General features: G+C 35.2%; 1 protein-coding gene across 1 annotated transcript in view; it reads right to left on the bottom strand.

The window, feature by feature from the left end:
- The window catches only part of SEC63 (SEC63 homolog, protein translocation regulator), a 70245-nt gene that overhangs the window by 16104 nt on the left and 35063 nt on the right, over positions 1-19078 (bottom strand). The window contains exons 8-16 of the mRNA XM_081094718.1: positions 18559-18667; positions 14999-15093; positions 14766-14898; positions 12646-12738; positions 11702-11856; positions 9854-10001; positions 5916-5998; positions 3279-3338; positions 2910-3083 (exon numbers count right to left, since the gene is read on the bottom strand). Coding sequence (XP_080950844.1) covers positions 2910-3083; positions 3279-3338; positions 5916-5998; positions 9854-10001; positions 11702-11856; positions 12646-12738; positions 14766-14898; positions 14999-15093; positions 18559-18667 — 1050 coding nt within the window. The remainder of the gene's footprint in view (positions 1-2909; positions 3084-3278; positions 3339-5915; positions 5999-9853; positions 10002-11701; positions 11857-12645; positions 12739-14765; positions 14899-14998; positions 15094-18558; positions 18668-19078) is intronic.

Raw genomic sequence — 19078 nt, forward strand, 5'->3', positions numbered from 1 at the left:
GAAAGACAAAAAAATTTCCTTGGATAATCCATAACATGAATAATTCAAATACAGATAAATGAGAGTTGGCAATATATCACAGAGATAATTTTGTATTTTTCAGAAAGAAAACCAAAGTTCTCTTTAAAATAATAGTAAATAAATAAAATTGATAGGCATTATTAGGCAAGACTAACTGACCAGAGGGAAAACAGATAAAAAATACAAATTACCAACATTAGGAATAAGAGACATAACTACATATCCAAAAGACATTAAAAATTAAGGACATTATTATTAGCTTTATGTCAATAAAGTTGATAAATCAAGAAGAAATGGACAAATTCCTTGAAAAACACAATTTTGAAAATTGATATAAGAAAAAAGTAGAATATTTTGAGAATAAGAACTCTATAACTAAACCCAAATGGCTTCTCTAGATAATTCTTCCAAATAAGAAAGAAACAAATCCAATCTTACATATATTCTTCCAGGAAAAAGAAAGATAAACTACTTCCTAATTTGTTTAATGAGGTAAACCCAATACAAAACATGTGAAGGATATTACAAAAAAGGAGAATGATAAACCAATATTTTTTCATAAAAACAGATTTAGAAATCCTAAACAAATATTACCAAATCCAGATAAATATAAAAAAAAGGATACTATGTTATGACAAATGAGATTTGTTCCAGTAATGCAATGATGGTTTAAAAATTTTTAACACATCAATATAATTCACCATATTAACAGAAAGGAAAAAAATCAAAAAAATTGTCTCATTAGATAGAGTTTAAAAAGCATTTAATACAATTCAGTATCTGTTCATAAAAATTCTCAGCATGGAAAGAGAGGGGAACACTTTCTTAAAATGATAAAGGATGTCTACAAAAACTTTAGAGCTAACATCACACTTAATATGAAATAATGTTTGCTTTCTCCCCGAGATCAATAAGACATGGATAACCATCTTCACTTCTAATCAACATTACACTGAAAGTTCTAGCCAGTTTGTTAACAGAAAAAGGAAGAGCGTACAGATTTAAAAAGAAAAAAAAGCTAAACTGTTATTTCCAGATGGCATAATTGTATACATAGAAAATCTTTTTAAAAACATCTACAAATAGTGAGAATTACTGTCAATTCATCAAGACTCTTTGATATAAGGTCAGTATTTAGAAAATAACTGTATTTCTATACATCAACAATTAAATATTGCAGACTTTTTTTTTTTTTTTTTTGGTAGCTTAAACCAGCAGAAGTTTATTGTCTTACAGTTCTGGGGGTTAGAAGTCTGAAATCCAGGTGCTGGCAGGGCCATGTTCTCTATGATTGTTCTATGCCAATGCCACACTATCAATTAATTAATTATGGTGGTTTTATGTTAAGTCTTGAAATATGGTAGTGTAAGTCCTCAAACTCTTCACTTCTTCAAAATGTTCTTGACTACCATATTTAGATCCTTTGCATTTCCAGCTAAAACAATTTTTTTGGGGGGGGGGGTGAAAATTGATTTAGCTGGAAATGCAAAGGATCTAAATATGGTAGTCAAGAACATTTTGAAGAAGTGAAGAGTTTGAGGACTTACACTACCATATTTCAAGACTTAACATAAAACCACCATAATTAATTAATTGATAGTGTGGCACTCGCACAAGAATAGACAAATAACCAATGAAATGATTTAAGAGTCCATAAACACATCTGCACATACACTGTTATAACCATTTGTTTTAAAACAAATCACCATTGCAATTCAGACAAGAAAGGATGATCCTTTTAACAGATGATGCTAGAATAACTGGTCTATAATCCCTATCTCACACTACTCACAAAAATTAATTCAAGATGTATCACAGTGCTAAATATAACAAGTAAAATAATAATACTTCTAAAAGAGAACAAAAATATCTTCATGTTCTTGGGATAGGCAGAAATGTCTTAAACAGGACACAAAAGAACTAATCATAAAAGACTGATGAAATAGACTTCATTAAAATTAAGAACCACCAAAAGCTACCATGAAGAGTAAAAAAGGACTAATATCTAGAATATATAAAGGAATCCTACAATTCCATAAGAAGACAAACAACCCAACAGAAAGAGAGGATATCCAAAATTATCAGTAAGCATATGAACAGGTGCTCTATATCATTAATCTGGCAAATACAAATAAAAACCACACACAGGGATACTATAACAGATCTACCACAGGTGGTTAAAATAAAAAAATAAAAATAAAAAAAGATTGGTAAAACCAAATACTGGTGAGGATGTGGAACAAATGGACTCATTATTTGCTGGCAGGAGCATAAAACGGTACAACTTTGGAAGACAGATTCTTTCAATGAGTTAAAACACACACCAATTTTATGACCCAGTAATTCCACTGCTAGGTACCTATCCAAGAAAAATAAATGTCCACAAAATGAAATGTACAAGAATAAGCATAGCACCTTTATTCATAATAGGCAAAAACTAGAAACAATCCACATGTCCACCAACTACAGAAGAAATTGTAGTATATCCATGCAATGGAATAACACACACACACACACACACACACACACACACACACACACACACAAGAATGAACTACTGCTATATATAATACAAATGAGTATCACAAATATGATGTTAAAGCAAAGCAACCAAACATAAGTCCACTTACATGAGTTTAAGAACAGGTAAAACTCATCTATGGTAATAATAGAATAGAGGGGAGAGTACAAAGGGGGGTGGAAGGGTCATTGATTGAAAATGGGCACAAGGGAGCTTTCTAGGATGGTGGTAAGGTTTCTATCTTGATCTGGGTATCATGGGTACATACATATGTAAAATTTCAGGAGCTGCACACATAAGATTTGAACATTTTAGTATATGTTATACCTCAATAAAGATAATTATATAATAACAATAATAAACTTACATTCCCAATGACTCCATTTGCTTGCTTTTGTTTCTGTTGCTTTGATTGTGATAAGGGAATAGGTATAGGTTTTTTTTTTACAGTTTTCTTTTTTTTTGATTTAGTGGTTTTCTTGGGTCCTTTACTCTTCTGTTGCCATCCTCCTTTTGTCCTGTTCTTGTTAGTATCGCCTTGCTGTAAATCACATACACACTCAGAAATTATAGCAATAGTTTCATTTGGGAGTCAGGGTAATTTTTAAGTGGGAATGGCTAAAGTAAACGTTTTCATAAACTGAATGATTCTTCCACAGAAATGTAAATCAATCAGAAAATTAAAGAAAGCATTCCTATCACCAGGAAAGAACTGTAAGAAAACTCAAGTTTTTACCACATCTTCTGCTGGCTGTTCCTCTGCGGCACAGATGGACTGCTCCTTTTCAAATACTTCCTAGAGGAAGCGAGAAGGAAAGTATAATCCATCAACCTGCACTCATCCTTCAGGTAAGCAAAACAATCTTTCAAATATATCACCAGTAAGTTTTTAAATTGGTGACAATCGGGGTGGAGGGAGGGAGAGAACAGGAAAATTAGCAATCACTAAATGATACTTCAGACATTACCTTCTGAAATATCTCACATCTGTCCTGAATATTTTTTGAAAAGTACACTGTACTGAAATTTATAAATGCAATGACTTAAGATATGTACACTCATTATAAACTCAAAAATATTTTAGTTTAAATTTTCACTTTTATTCTAATAGTAATTAGACATGACTATTTTAATGTTATGAAAATTTGAATATATTACATTATTTTCCAACATGAAAACTTCATGAGACTAATATTAGTTTATTCTTTATTGTCAGTGATATTGCTTATTGGGTCTATAACTAAGAAGTGGAACACCATGAAAATCCACATACCCTAAAGACATCCATCCACCATACAATCCATTTAGAATCAGTACATTTAGCATTTAAATTCCAGTAAGAATCTACACGAGAAGATGACAAGTGATGTGGGTTGTGTTTCATAAATTCCTTGAAATTATTAAAGCTAACAAGTAAAAACAATGACAACTGTTAGGCTCTAAACTGTTTGCCTAATTTAGGGGTCTGCTTTTTAAACAGTTTATTGGAACACAATGCCCATTTGTGAGTTCAGTAGTTGCTACAGAGACTACATGGGCTATATCACAAAAAATACTTATTAATTGGACCTTTACAGAAAGATTTGCCAACTTCTTATCTAATTCTATCATCTCTGGTTCATTTCTTCATTTATTACTGGGTTTTAATTCTTAATTACTCTGAGGTACAGTTCACACAAAAACTGAATAAATAGTTCATTCTTTCCCTTCCTCCAAAGCAGTTTTGTTTTCCTTCTACCAGTTATTCCAGGTACCAACAGCCCAAGGCCGATATTTTGTTCATTTCTCAGGCTGGGAACTCCAAAGTATGTAGGTAATATAAATTTGGATTCTAAAACCAATCCTGACCACTAACTTAGTTTCCTCTTCTCTCAGAAGGCACCTCTCATCCAGAATCTATAACACAAATGCTTCCTTACCACTTGCTACTATAAAATCAATATATTTTGATTTGACATAGCCTACTACAAAAGATGATTCTCCTACCAGAGGTTTTAGACATAGAGTTTAAGTGCAGCAAATGTTCCTACAGATGCTCACAGATCTCAGAGCAGAACAGGCTAAAATCTACCATTAGTTGAATAAACTGAGTTGAAATACTATAGTCTATTAAAAACAAATTACAACTAAAGTTATAACTTGGGAAGTAACATAAATGTAATAGAAACTGAGAAAAACAAGATGCAGGAAACATATTAATATGATCACATTTAATAAAGAAGAATGAGAAAAATACCAGTATATATGTATATACATATATGCACTGTAAAGATCCAGGTAGTAAATACAAATAGAACCAATGAAGAAACATATGAAAGGATATACACAAGACTAAATTCTAGTCATTGGAGATGGACAAGGGGTTTCCTGAGAGAAGTGAGAGAAGGGATCTGTGATAAAAACATCATTTAAGCCCTGGCCAGTGTTCTCAGTGGTTAGAGCATTGGCCTAACCACCAAGGGCAGCAGGTTAAATTCCCAGTCAAGGGCATGTACCTGGGTTGCAGGTTTGATCTCTGGCCCTGATCAGGGTGCCTGCAGGAGGCAACCAATTGATGTTTCTCTCTCACATTACTGTTTCTGTCTGTCTGTCTGTCTGTCTGTCTGTCTCTCTCTCCCTCTCTCTATCAAAATCAATGGAAAAAATATCCTCGGGTGAGGATTATAAAAAAAGAATTTAACTTTATGGATAGTCATGCATTAGGATATCTAAAGGGGCGAGGTCCAAAACTGATAATATCAGAAGGGTAGGATTTTAAGTAATATTCACTTCTTCCTTTACTTTTTGCAGTACCAAATTTTTTCTCAAACAGCATTAATTTTTCACATTAAAACTGGGTATTTTCATTACAATTTTTAAATTTTTTAAATAAAAAATTCTCTAAAGCAGCGGTCGCCAACTGGTGGTCCGTGGACTACTGGTGGTCCGTGAGGTCCAAAAGGTTGGTGATCGCTGCTCTAAAGAATGGACTGAAAAAGAATAGGTGATGAAATTCTCAACAATAATCAATAGTAAACTCTGTATAGCACTTAAAAATTTAAGAATTATACCCACATTACAGTTATTATAATGTTTTATATAAGGAATTAAACCATCACATGAAGAATTAATTTATTTTCCAAAGTTTTCCTGTGTGAAAACTCATATGAAAAACTATGAGAGTTAATTTAAAATTTCAAAACAGCTAACATAACTTGCAAAATGAGATTTTGCTATTCAATAGTTTTAATCTGAGAATATATAGCTTAAAATGAGAAATTAAATATAAAAACCTTAATACATAACTTTTTTTCCCCTTTTATTATATTTATTAGGGTGACACTGGTTACATAACACATAACTTAAAGCATAAAAATACAAATAGACTACTTACTGCCATTGTTTGCCTTGTCAATTTAACCAATACTGTAACTAGGGATCCTACTGTGATGTTGTTGCTGTCTTCATCATCCAATACTGTAAGATGAAAGAAAAAATCTGAGTTAAAAATTAAGCTTTATGTCAATGCAAACAATAAAACTTAACCGACCCAAATGAAGTTGATACTTCAGTATTTCAAATATGTTATATTTTAAACTTACTCAAAAAAAAAATGTGATTGCCTACTTTGTATAAGGCCCTCCAATAGATGCCTTCAGCAATGTGCTCATTTAAACCCTTGAACTAGCTCTATGAAGGATTACTGTTACTTCTACTTTAAAGAGGAAACTAAGGTTCAGAAATAAAGTAAAATGCCTAAGGTCACATAATGGCTAAACTGGCACTACCACATTTCAAACCCAGGCTGCTTTTTTTAAACAAAGTATAATGTGAGGACTACCATACCGTAGCTTTCTCTCACAGTGATATTAAAAATAGGGTTATGTTACTCCATTGAATTGTGCAAACCTTACAGTCAAAAGATTTTACCTGTATGATCAGTGCTGCCTATCAGAATAAACTAAAACTAGTATTATTCTATCTAATAAAAGAGCAATATGCAAATTGACCATCACTCCAACACACAAGATGGCCACCCCCACGTGGTCAAAGATGGCCACCACAAGATGGCCAGCAGGGAAGAGCAGTTGTGGGCAATCGGGCCAGCAGGGGAGGGCAGTTGGGAGGGACCAGGCCTGAAAGGGAGGGCAGTTGAAGGCAATCAGGCCTGCAGGGGAGGGCAGTTGGGGGCGACCAGGCTGGCAGGGGAGCAGTTAGGCGTCAATCAGGCTGGCAGGGGAATGGTTAGGGGGTGATTAGGCTGGCAGGCAGAAGTGGTTAGGGGCAATCAGGCAAGCAGGCAGATGAGCGGTTGGGAGCCAGCAGTCCTGGATTGTGAGAGGGATCCCAGTTTGGACAGGGTGCAGGCTGGGCTGAGAGACACGCCCGTGCCCCCTCATCCCCCCCCAACCCTGTGTATGAATATCATGCATCGGGCCTCTAGTAAGCCACATAAAAAAGGATTAATTTTTAAGGGAAGAACTTCAAGATATTTAAAACTATATTTTGCAATGTTTTTGCAATTAATTTTTTATATTTATTTTTTTTATTGATTTCAGAGAGGAAGGGAGAGGGAGGGAGAGATAGAAACATCAATGGTGAGAGAGAATCATACATCAGCTGCCTCCTGCACACCCCACACTGGGGATCGAGCCCACAACCAAGCATGTGCCCTAACTGGGAATTGAACCATGACCTCCTGTTCATAGGTCAATGCTCAACCACTGAGCATACCAGTGGCCTGCAATTAATTTCTTAAAACCATGTTTGCCACACACAGCCCCAAAAGTCTAATAATGAAATAAATTTTAATATTAAAATAAACTAACAGTAAAATTAATATAACTTACCAAACATGATCCTGCATTCAAATGTATTCTTTTTTTTTTTCTACAGATTTTACCTATAAATGTTTTCTTCACTATGCATTTCTGCCTCCAGGTTTTTCTAAATTTGTCATGTGTATTTTACACAGCTTTAGATGAGCATACTCTGTTCTAGTCTGCACTGACACACCACCAGTTGGAAAAGAAGGCCTCCAACAACCTATAATTACTATCTAAATTACTGGCTGTGAAGTGCAATGGCTGGGCATCAAAAAAAGGTACAATATCGTTTCTTCTGGAAGTCTCCATTACCTCAAACAAAATCTGGGCTACATATTCATCAAGATTGCAAAGCTGTATGTACATGAGCACTGCACATGAATCAACAGCTCTAACAGTGTCTACCTGCCTTCTGACACTTTAAAGCAGTGGTTCTCAACCTCTGGGTCACGATCCCTTTGGGGGTCAAACTACCCTTTCACAGGGGTTGCCCAAGATCACTGGAAAACACATATATAATTACATATTGTTTTTGTGATTAATCACTATGCTTTAATTAGGTTCAATTTGAAACAATGAAAATACATCCTGCATATCAGATATTTACAAATCATAACAGTAGCAAAATTACAGTTATGAAGTAGCAACGAAAATAATTTTATGGTTGGGGGTCACCAGAACATGAGGAACTGTATTAAAGGGTCGTGGCATTAGGAAGGTTGAGAACCACTGCTTTAAAGTGAAGAAGAACTTACTCTATATATCCTCCAGCAATGTGGGAAAAGGGATCCACCATCTCCAACACTGGATCATGCAGATGCCCCTTTCTGCTTCTATAATTCTACTCTCTCTCCAGTAACTACACTACTCATATTATACATTTGGATAGCATAGTAAAAATATAAATCATCTATACAAAATACTTTGGAAAGAAACACATCATAACGTTCTGCAGTAAGACAGAATAATCTTACCTTACACATCTAATAAAGAATCTCTCCCATTGGCCCATGAAACAAAGGGTCACGGGTTTGATTCCTGGTTAAGGGCATGTACCTCAGTTGCAGGCTCTATCCCCGGGCTGGGTCAGGGTGGATGTGGAAGGCAACCAATCATGTCTCGCTCTCACATCAATGTTTCTCTCTCTCTCTCTCCCACTCCTCCCTCCCTTTCACTCTAAAAATCAATGGAAAAATATCCTTGAGTGAAGATGAAAAAATAATCTCTCCAACATTCATTTTTTTAAAGCAGCATGTATTTTTTACAACCCTTGATTATTATCAAAGAGTATCTCTTCAGTCTCAAACTAGATGTATTAATAGCTTCTAATTAAATTATTATGGTCCTGAATGAAGCTTTGTATGTTTAATGTTTGAAAACTCATGGGCCTACAAGGAAATCCTAACACCCCAACCCCATCAAAGCAGCACCAGTCTTCACTACATGTATCCTATACACCAGCCAAATTGAAACCAGATTGCAATTTAGCTTCTTTTCTCAAACACCCAATCTTTGAGAGCCTTCTATCTCGATTCCAATTAGAATGTAAACTCAATAAGGCAGAATCTTTGTCATACCACTGCTTCCCCAGCACTCAGAAGTAGTAGTGTCATTCAATATTTGTTGAGTGAATAAATGCACGTCTGTGCCATTCACTTAACACTTAGCCCAAGATTCCTTATTTTAATCCTTGTTTATGACCTATATCCCCAATCCTATATAATAAAAGCATAGTATGCAAATTATCCCCTTGACTGGAAGTTCATCCAGGGCCAGCCGGGGGAAGGGAGGAAGTACCCAGCCGGCAGCCAGTAGCTACTAGGGACCCTACCAGTGCATTAATTTTGTGCACTGGGCCTCTAGTTAGACTATAAGCCCTTTAAAGACTGAAACCATTCCTGATGCATGTTTGTATTCTTGGTCCCACAAGAATGTTAGCACAATAGTAGCTTAATAAATGTCAAAGCTCAGAACAATGCCATAATGAAGGAATGAAGCAGATAATCTCTAATTTGGTCATTTCACGATATTATTCAGCTACTGAAATGGGAACAAACAGGGCAATTATGAAGGTGAAATAAACAATCTATTTTTTTCACTCCAAGCACACACAGAGGTAAGTCAAGAAAAACACGTGCAATGTAGCACAGACTATGATAATTTTCAAGGCTTCATGAACATAAATAAGCTGGAGTTTTTAATTAATGTTTGAACTAAGAAATGTTTTTCACACTAATGGATACATTTTAAGTTTCTTTCATTACATCTGGAACTCTTTCATTCCCATCACGAGGATAATAAAAGTAGGACTCTGTGCTCTCAAAACTATTAAGTGTACATCATTTTCCATCACAGTAAATCTAACAGGTAAATAGGTAATTAGATTCTGTAAGTCTAATTACAAGTTATGTTATTAAATGAAGTGTTTGGAGCATCCTGAGTCAAGCAAACAAGAACCATTCTATCAAAAGGGAAGCAATATTCCACAAGGAAACCTCCCACTTACCTTGTGATTTTATGTCCATAGTTATATGTGGGAAACTCCCAAGGACAGCCATAACCTCTTCATATTTTTCATCTTCTAGGAAGTGCAATAGATATTGACGATCTGTTTCTTTTAAACTCACCAAATCCTGAATAGTCTTAATTTTGTACTGAATTTAAAAAATAAAAGAAAATAAATCCTAAAGTCATAAAACATTTCATAAAAGAAAACTATTAGCATGTTTACTAAAACACAATCCAAGAACTTGTAGAAAAATGTTAAGATTATATATATTTCAAAGCAGCAAATAGCAGCTTTATAGCATTTCATGGCCTTTTTCTCCAAGGAAATTTAAATTTAGTATTTATTTATTATAGAGTAATACAGAGTTATATTTTTTATTTAGAAAAAATAAAAGTTATAGGGAAAAATTAGTATTCATATAGAATCTTGACCCATGCAAGAACTACTGTCATTTCAGTGATCAGTTTTCTGACCTTTATTCAATTTTAATGCTAAGAATATGACTTTATCTCCAAGTACAGCTGTATCCTATGGAATATTCTCATTTTTTTATTATCTAAATATAGCTATCTGTTATTACAGTAATATGTATCTTATCTAAATGGATACTTAGGAGTGTTCTTTAATTTTCAGGTGTTTAGTGCTAGTCACTAATTTTTATTTTCACAGACATGGATTAGATCACAAGGTATGTGAAATGCCTGCTTTTGGATTCTTAAATCTTCAATTGTAACCTAAAATGTGATCGAACTTATAAGCATAACAACACAATTACTTGAAAGGAGAACTCTAATGCAAATTTCTAATATACATTAGTTTTACCTTAATATACTATCAATCTAATGTACATCTTCTGCCTACTTTGTCTAATGCATACAAAGTAATGTTTAAAATCTACAAAATTACGATTTTGTTCAGTATTTTCTTGTGTTTCCTCAAGTTTTTCATTTATCTTAAGATTCATTATCATGTCTTTACTATAAACCATGTTTTCTAAATAAGAATTATCTTGCCCAGCCGGTGTGGCTCAGTGATTGAACACTGACTTATGAACCAGGAGTTCATAGTCAGGGCACATACCCAGGTTGCGGCCTGAATACCTAGTAGGGGGTGTGCAGTAGGCAGCCAATCAATGCTTCTCTCTCATCATTGATGTTTCTATCTCTCCCTCTCCCTTCCTCTCTGAAATCAATAAAAAAAAGTATTTAAAATATATATATGTATATTTTTAAAGCATTCTCTTTATTTGATCTACTTATTTTTAATATATTTTATTGATTTTTTTTTACAGAGAGGAAGGGAGAGGGAGAGAGAGTTAGAAACATTGATGAGAGAGAAACATCGATCAGCTGCCTCCTGTACACTTCCCACTGGGGATGTGCTCACAACCAAGATACATGCCCTTGACCGGAATCGAACCTGGGACCTTTCAGTCCGCAGACCGACACTATCCACTGAGCCAAACCGATTAGGGCTAATCTACTTATTTTGAACACTTATTCTGTTCACTCTAAACTAATAAACCACTGCCCAACATTTAACCCACAAATAAAATTATTGCAAAGTATACAGTGCATTTTTACTTAGTGCATTTAATTTTAGTAACATAATATAAAGAACGAAGTGTTAACTGCTAAAAATGCACTGATCCCGTACTAAAATCACTTACAGTAGTAAGATATTAAACAGCTACCTGACAGAACCACTTGAGGGAGTTTCAGAATGTTTAAGATATTTTAAATCTAAGTAATTCATAGTAACAATTTCTAGAAAACTTTCATTCATTTTATCTTTAAGTGACATGACAAACTGCTTAAAACCAATTTTAAAGTAGCAAAGAATTACCTTTTTATGATTAGAAACCCTTCTAAGATTGTCCTCTTCAATGTGAGGGAGCTGCAGAAGGGGAGACTTGAACTGCTGAAGGCCCTGCACTGCCATCTGAGAAAGCTTCATGCAGTTTTCTAGGGATGCCAAAGTTGGAGCACGAAACTCCCTTTCTTAGAAAGAATAGGAAGAAAAGAAAAGACAGAGCTGGACTTTCTACATGTTGAGGAGTATACAATGCATGACAAACTAAGATTCACTATCCCTAACCCCTCAAATTTTAAAATCTTGTTGTTGATTTTCCTTTAAAAGTTATTGGATAAAATACCACACACACACACACACACACACACACACACACACACACACACTTGGTTAAATGCATATTATCCAGCAACAACCACTGATTTAATAGAAAAATTCTTCGCATTACCTCCAAAAACAGCAAGTTATCAGAAATTATCACTATCAAGAACATACTAACAGCATGCCAATAACTGACATCATCCATATTAACAAACAACAACCACTGCCTCCTTTTTTTAAGGGCCTCTCTCTCCCTTTCCATTACAGACCACAAACTCCCTCATTCTTTTCTTCCTCATGCAAAAAAAGCACTACATATCAGAGGAATCATCATTGCATCACTTAAAGAATTATTTTAAACTCATTGTTAAAATACAGAATAACCAAACTCTAACAAAATCAGAAGAAAAGGATATTTTAAATCTTTCAAATAATAATAAAACATGAAAAAAATAAAATTAAAACATAAGTTATGATAAACACTTACGTGGTGGAAAATATAAGGAAAAAAATAAGAAAAATCATAAATAAATGTGAGAAAGCTGATTCAATTTATAGACAGAATTACGGGAAGTACCCATAAATCTTAAAACTATGAAGAGTAATCTACATATGCTTGCAAGAAAAAGTACGACATTATTACATCTCCTCCTCACCTTCACGGCTCCGAGCCATTATTATTAGTTGGCAGATTACATTAACCATTTCTTGAAGTAGGGCAGGGCATTTTTTCAGCATAAATTGCTGATCTGCAAAACAATGAAAAACCTGACAAATCATTCTATCTTTATAATTAAAACATCTTTATCACCTATAGTCCAAGACTAATACAAATTTAAGGTATCCTACAAATATTTCCCATGACCTCAGAATTTTACAGGTTGAACCTAATAGTATCTACTCAATATATCATCACAATCAGTCAGAAAACCCAAACTCAGATTAGATGTTTCAAAGACCAAATTTTAATATTATGGTATTAGGCTTTATCAATCGACTCCCTACCTAATTAATCTTTAGCTTAATCTTACTATATTTAAGAACTTTAAGAATTTCCTTCTTCTATGAGTAGAATTATGGATAAATCCAAAGGCTAAGATTGAGAATAAATGCACAGAGAGGAAGAGGAGAAATGAGGGAGAGATGCTTTCATTTATCCTATATAATAAAAGCCTAATATGCAAATAGACCAAATGGCAGGATGACCAGCAGAATGACTGGTCACTATGATGTGCACTGACCATCAGGGGGCAGACACTCAACACAGGAGCTACCCCCAGCCTGCAGGCCCCAACCAGCAGCAACGGTGGGGGGCGGGGCCAGCAAGGGGGCAGCACCATGACAGCCAAGACATGTGCAAGCGGGGGCCCCAATCATCCCACCGGTTGTCCCACAGATTGGCCCTGATTGCCGGCCAGGCCTAGGGACCCTACTATGCATGAATTTCATGCACTGGGCATCTAGTACTGCATATAATAGTTAACCATTAAGATCATCCACTGGATTAATACTCAATCTAAAAAAATTTTGTTCCCTACTTCTTAGGTATTTGGTAAAAATGGAGATGGTTGGTATCTGTACAAAATATTAGAAACAGAATTATTATTTAACTTGCAACTCTAATAACAATGCTTAAATAGTGCTCTCTCATGCCATCATAAGCAAACTATCCTATCACCAATCACTGAGCATCAACTGGCCTTGTTTTCAGAGGCATTTGATTGCATTACTGACTTAAAAGGATCAATCAAAAAGAACATTTATTCCCTGAGAATAACTTTCTTTTATAACTTCAATTGAGCCCTTGTGTGGCTCAGTGGATAGAGCATCAGCCTGCGGACTGAAGGGTCCCAGGTTCAATTCCAGTCAAGGGCAAATGCCCGGGTTGTAGGCTCGATCCCCAGTGTGGGTCGTGCAGGAGGCAGCCAATCCACGATTCTCTCTCTCTCTCTCTCTCTCTCTCTCTCTCTCCCCCTCCCTCCCTCCCCCTCTCTCCCTGTCCCTCTCTCTCTGACATCAATAAAAAATATATATTTTTTTAATATATTTTATTGATTTTTACAGAAAGGAAGGGAGAGGGATAGAGAGTTAGAAACATCGATCAGCTGCCTCCTGCATACCTCATACTGGGGATGTGCCCGCAACCAAGGTACATGCCCTTGACCAGTATCGAACCTGGGACCCTTGAGTCCGAAGGCTGATGCTCTATCCACTGAGCCAAACCGGTTAGGGCAATAAAAAAAAATATTTTAAAAAAAAAACAAAAAACTTCAATTGAAATGATACAAGTGAAGAAGAAACAACACTCGAGTTTATGACAGCCCTGGAAACACCACTGTCTCAATCTACTGCCTTTCTTTTAAGTAGACTAGATGGCTTCAAGTATTTATGAAGCTTTAACTAGAGATTAACCATTCTTTGGTAACCACTCCTAGAGAGTGGTGGGTGGAGCAATGGAGTTGAGATATTTATTGTGAAATCAATGTTTTCTCATCCCCTCCCTGCAAAACCTTACAAAATCCTTTTTTTAAAAGTCATTAGGAATTATTACATAATCTGCAACGGACTAAACATTTCTCATATATTCTCACTTTCACATTTTAACATTTGCTCTAACATCTGACTTACTTAGACCTTCAAAGTATTTGTGAAGTAATTATGTACCATGTCGATTTCTTTTTAAAAAGCCCTTGAGCAATTATTTGATTGAGCAAAAAATAACAGTGACTAAAACAGTGCACCATGAAGTCTAATTAAATCCACATATCACAAATACCTTCTTCAAGGGTCTCAGGAATTTTCATTCTAGCAAGATGACACAGTAAAAGAACTCTCGCCTTCAGGCTATATGGACATGTAAGTGGAGGTTCATTCTTCTTTAAATTAATGCTGCCAATTTCTCTGATTAGCTAGAGTAAATAAAATAATTATTCAAAAATACACATCTAAAAAAAAGCATTAACTTTAATATGTAAATGCTTATCAAGGAATGTAGGAGATAGGACTAACCTGAGGTATTAGAATATTATCTGTTGGTCTGCTTGTGGCATCTTTATTATACTGAGGATCAAATTCAGAGGCTCCAGCCAAAACCATGATAAGACCTAAGGAAAAAAAAGACATATGAAGGTAAATACATATATTTGCTCACTTATTAATTTCCCTGCTATGATACTTCATTAATCCTAGGGTGAGGCAATTTTCCAACCATACACAATGCTTAAAAGCCATGTGAACTCCACTACTAACAAGTATTAATTTATTCCATAAAAAAGCCTCACTTTTTAAAACATGCACAATGTTACCTATCGCAAGTGAATAGAAATATAAATCAAATTAAGGACCCCAAAGCAACTAGATGCATTAAAAATCACTTCAAATAATGTCTGTTTCTAGACCTAACCATGTGTTCCACAGAAACTTTCTATAGAGCATTAAATAATCCATGTGATATTAAGAAATGTTATGTGAAAAAAGGGGGCTCTATGGTTAAATATGGGAAATAATGAGTTAAAAAGAGTTACATGTTTCTTTGCTTTATGACTTCTCAGAGCCTTCAATAAACTAAAATATACTGTCATTTACAGAAACTTTTATTATAGAACTCTGGAGGGTTTGGGAGAATAGTGTTCCTTGAAAAACACCTGATTTGCAGCCTCATACAGGGTGGGGCGAAAGTAGGTTTACTGTTGTGAGTGGGTGGAACACAGAGTTTATTCAGTTTTATTATTATTTATTAATTATTGTATTTTCCATACAATTATAAACCTACTTTTGCCCTACCCGAATATTAGCATTACTTTTGTAAGCCTATACAAGCTCTTTCATGACTGGCACTAGAGTTATCAATCTCACCTTACAGCAGAAAATACAACGTGTTCACAAAAAGCAGGACAACACAGAGGTTAAGCGCCTAAAACTCTAGAGCAGGGGTGGGCAACCCCTGGCATCCGTGCCAAACATGGCACGCCAGTAACTTGCTGGCACGCGAAACCCTCTCTTATAATCTTCCATTTACAATTTTTTTCTTAATATGGACTTTTTTATTTTTCAGATAAATTCAGTGAAGGTGCATCTTAGATAAATAAATAATTTTACATAACAAGTTATCTTAAAGACCATAGACATGGATTGACGAGAGAGGGGAAGAGCAATTTCAACAGTGTCGAAAACTAACTATTGAGGACTTGGAATGTCATTCCAGAAAATTTTTTATGTTTAAAAAACTTTGCAACAGAGTTACTCTCCATGTGTTCATCCACATACGCTTGTGAATCTTTGTTCTCAGTGATGAATTTTGTTAAGTCTCGTAATAGGAGTGGCCTGATGGATGGAAGTAGTAGCTCGTGCATCTCTCTGAAGGTCACGAAATATAAACCTGATGTAAAATCTCTGTCATCAGTGATGCAGCAGCAAAAGTCCCACTGATAATATCAAACGGAGTCATAAAGTTATCTGTCGGACTATCAGTGTACATGTCTACATTAAAAAATAAATGCATTTTTCATCATCATATACTGTGTTTTTGTCGCTCGAATGAATTTTATTATTTCTTCAAGGTTCTCCACATACGTACACCTTAAGAGATATCAAGTAGGCGTAACATGTTCTCAAAAAATTAGGGTTGGCACGCAGAAGAATTTTGAGTCAGAGATTCTGCTGGTTTTGGCACGCACTCACAAAAATGTTGCCCACCCCTGACCTAGAGTTTCTACTTCCTAGCTAAATGACCTAGATCAGTGGTCGGCAAACTGCGACTCGCGAGCCACATGCGGCTCTTTGGTCCCTCGAGTGTGGCTCTTCCTAAGCCTTAGGAGTACCCTAATGAAGTTAATAACAATGTACCTACCTATATAGTTTAAGTTTAAAAAATTTGGCTCTCAAAAGAAATTTCAATCATTGTACTGTTGATATTTGGCTCTGTTGACTAATGAGTTTGCTGACCACTGACCTAAATAATAGTCTTCACCTCTATGGACCCTAGTTTCTTCACATGAGCCTGACACACAATAAACACAGTAATATGTGAACTATTACCCTTACTACCTCCAAATGTTTTCATGAAATTGTTCCTAAGATGGCCATATAAATGGTGCCAATGATAAAGTAACAAAAGATATATAACCAAACCCACCAGCTAAATAATGCTTTTTTAACAGACCAATTGTATAAGTCTAAATACCACCCTCAGAAATGAAACAGAAAAAAGATTACTGATGCAAAAAAAATTAAAACAAATAAAAACATGAAACATCGACATAAGGAAATAGTTCTATATTAATATTTCAAGCCAGCATAAGGAAGAGTGGCATGTGTGCATAAGGGAGAGTAATGTTCACTTGCTCCTCAGAAATAAAAGATATGCTCATTCCTCAGGAATATAATCACACAGTCACATGATCCTGAGGAGTCTCTTTCTGATTATCAAGAAAGATAGTAAAATGGCAAATCCAAAATACAGAAAAGTCCACTTAAGTTTTGAAACAAAAAAATGCATTTTCCAGTGAGGCACAATTTAAAACTTTTATCTTTCCTTTTTAAGGAGGGGAAGCAGGATGTCTATGATTTCTGCATAGCAGTGATTGTGAAAGACAATACTATATTACAGGGATAAAATTTACAATATTAGCTTTATGAGCTCACGGAAAGTATTTAGGATGGTATCTTTTTTTTTAAGAAACTAGAGGCCCGGTGCACAAAATTCGTGCATTGGGGGGGGGGGGGGCACGAGAGACGATCCCTCAGCCCAGCCTGTGCCCTCTCACAGTCCCGGAGTGGGCCTAAGTCGTCAGTCGGACATCCTTAAGTGCTGCCACGGAGGCAGGAGAGGCTCCCGCCACCGCCACTGCACTCGCCAGCCATGAGACCGACTTCTAGCAGAGTGAAACTCCCCTTGTGGGATTGCACTGACCACCAGAGGGCAGCTCCTGCATTGAGCGTCTACCCCCTGGTGGTCAGTGCACAACACAGCAACCAGTCGTTCCACCAGTCGGTCGATTTGCATATTAGTCCTTTATTATATAGGATTTTAAAGTAAGACTCTGAGAATGAAATATCCTGATGGTTTTCTTTCAACACACCCAAGACCTCTACTTATTTTATTACAGTTAATACAGGATAATGTATTGGTTTATGGCTCAGGAACCAAACTGCCTGGGTTTGATGCTGGCTCTGTCACCTACTATGTATCCTTGAGTTCAGTTTTCTCATCTATAAAATGTGCTTACAAACAGCACACACTAACAGGGGCATAGCAAATACTAAATGAGTTAATGCACGCCTGGCACATAACAAATACTCAAAAAATGTTAGCTGGTATTATAAAATTAGTCCACATGAAGCTTAAACATAAAATTTCTGAGAAAAAAATACATATATAGCTGAGTAGATGGAAATAATAGCAATAGATCAAGAAATGTGGTAAGGATGTTAGCATTTTCCTCCAGTTTTAGGTACACGAATTAAATATCTATAAACGTAAAATGGAATTTCTCTATTTGAATGTGTATCAATTCCACATAAGTGACTCAGAAAATAATCTATTGTCATGGTTATTTAAATTTACTTACGTTTCATATCCATATTTCGAGTTTTATAAACAAAATATGTATAAATCTGTGTGGTGCGTATTAGAATCTGGTCTCCACTATAGCGTATTGAGCGATACCACCAAGACCCCTTAAACACAAATAAAATTAAATAAATAAAGCATAAAAACTATAATAAATGCTAGTTTAATAAGAAATATGTTTGTGGTCAAATTTTCTAAATGCTCATAAACCAATAAAAATTCCTCAGATTTAGAACAAATACCTTCAACACATATTTTAAATTATTTATTTTGCAAATATGTATACAGCCTGATGACTACCTAACTATAATTATACCATTAAGACATTTAAGTTTCAACTAGAAATTGTTTGATGACAAAATAGAAATGAACCAACCCACTACTATAAGCAACAAACTGGTTCCTGATACATAATATGCCTTCAATAAATATTTAACAAATAAATAAAGAAGCAATTTTACTATTTTAATTCACATTATTCCATACAATTGGATCCTCACACAAAAATCCTCTGAAGA

This window comes from Myotis nattereri, assembly GCF_964212035.1.
Source record: "Myotis nattereri genome assembly, chromosome: 6".
In the NCBI taxonomy this organism is placed as follows: Eukaryota; Metazoa; Chordata; class Mammalia; order Chiroptera; family Vespertilionidae; genus Myotis; species Myotis nattereri.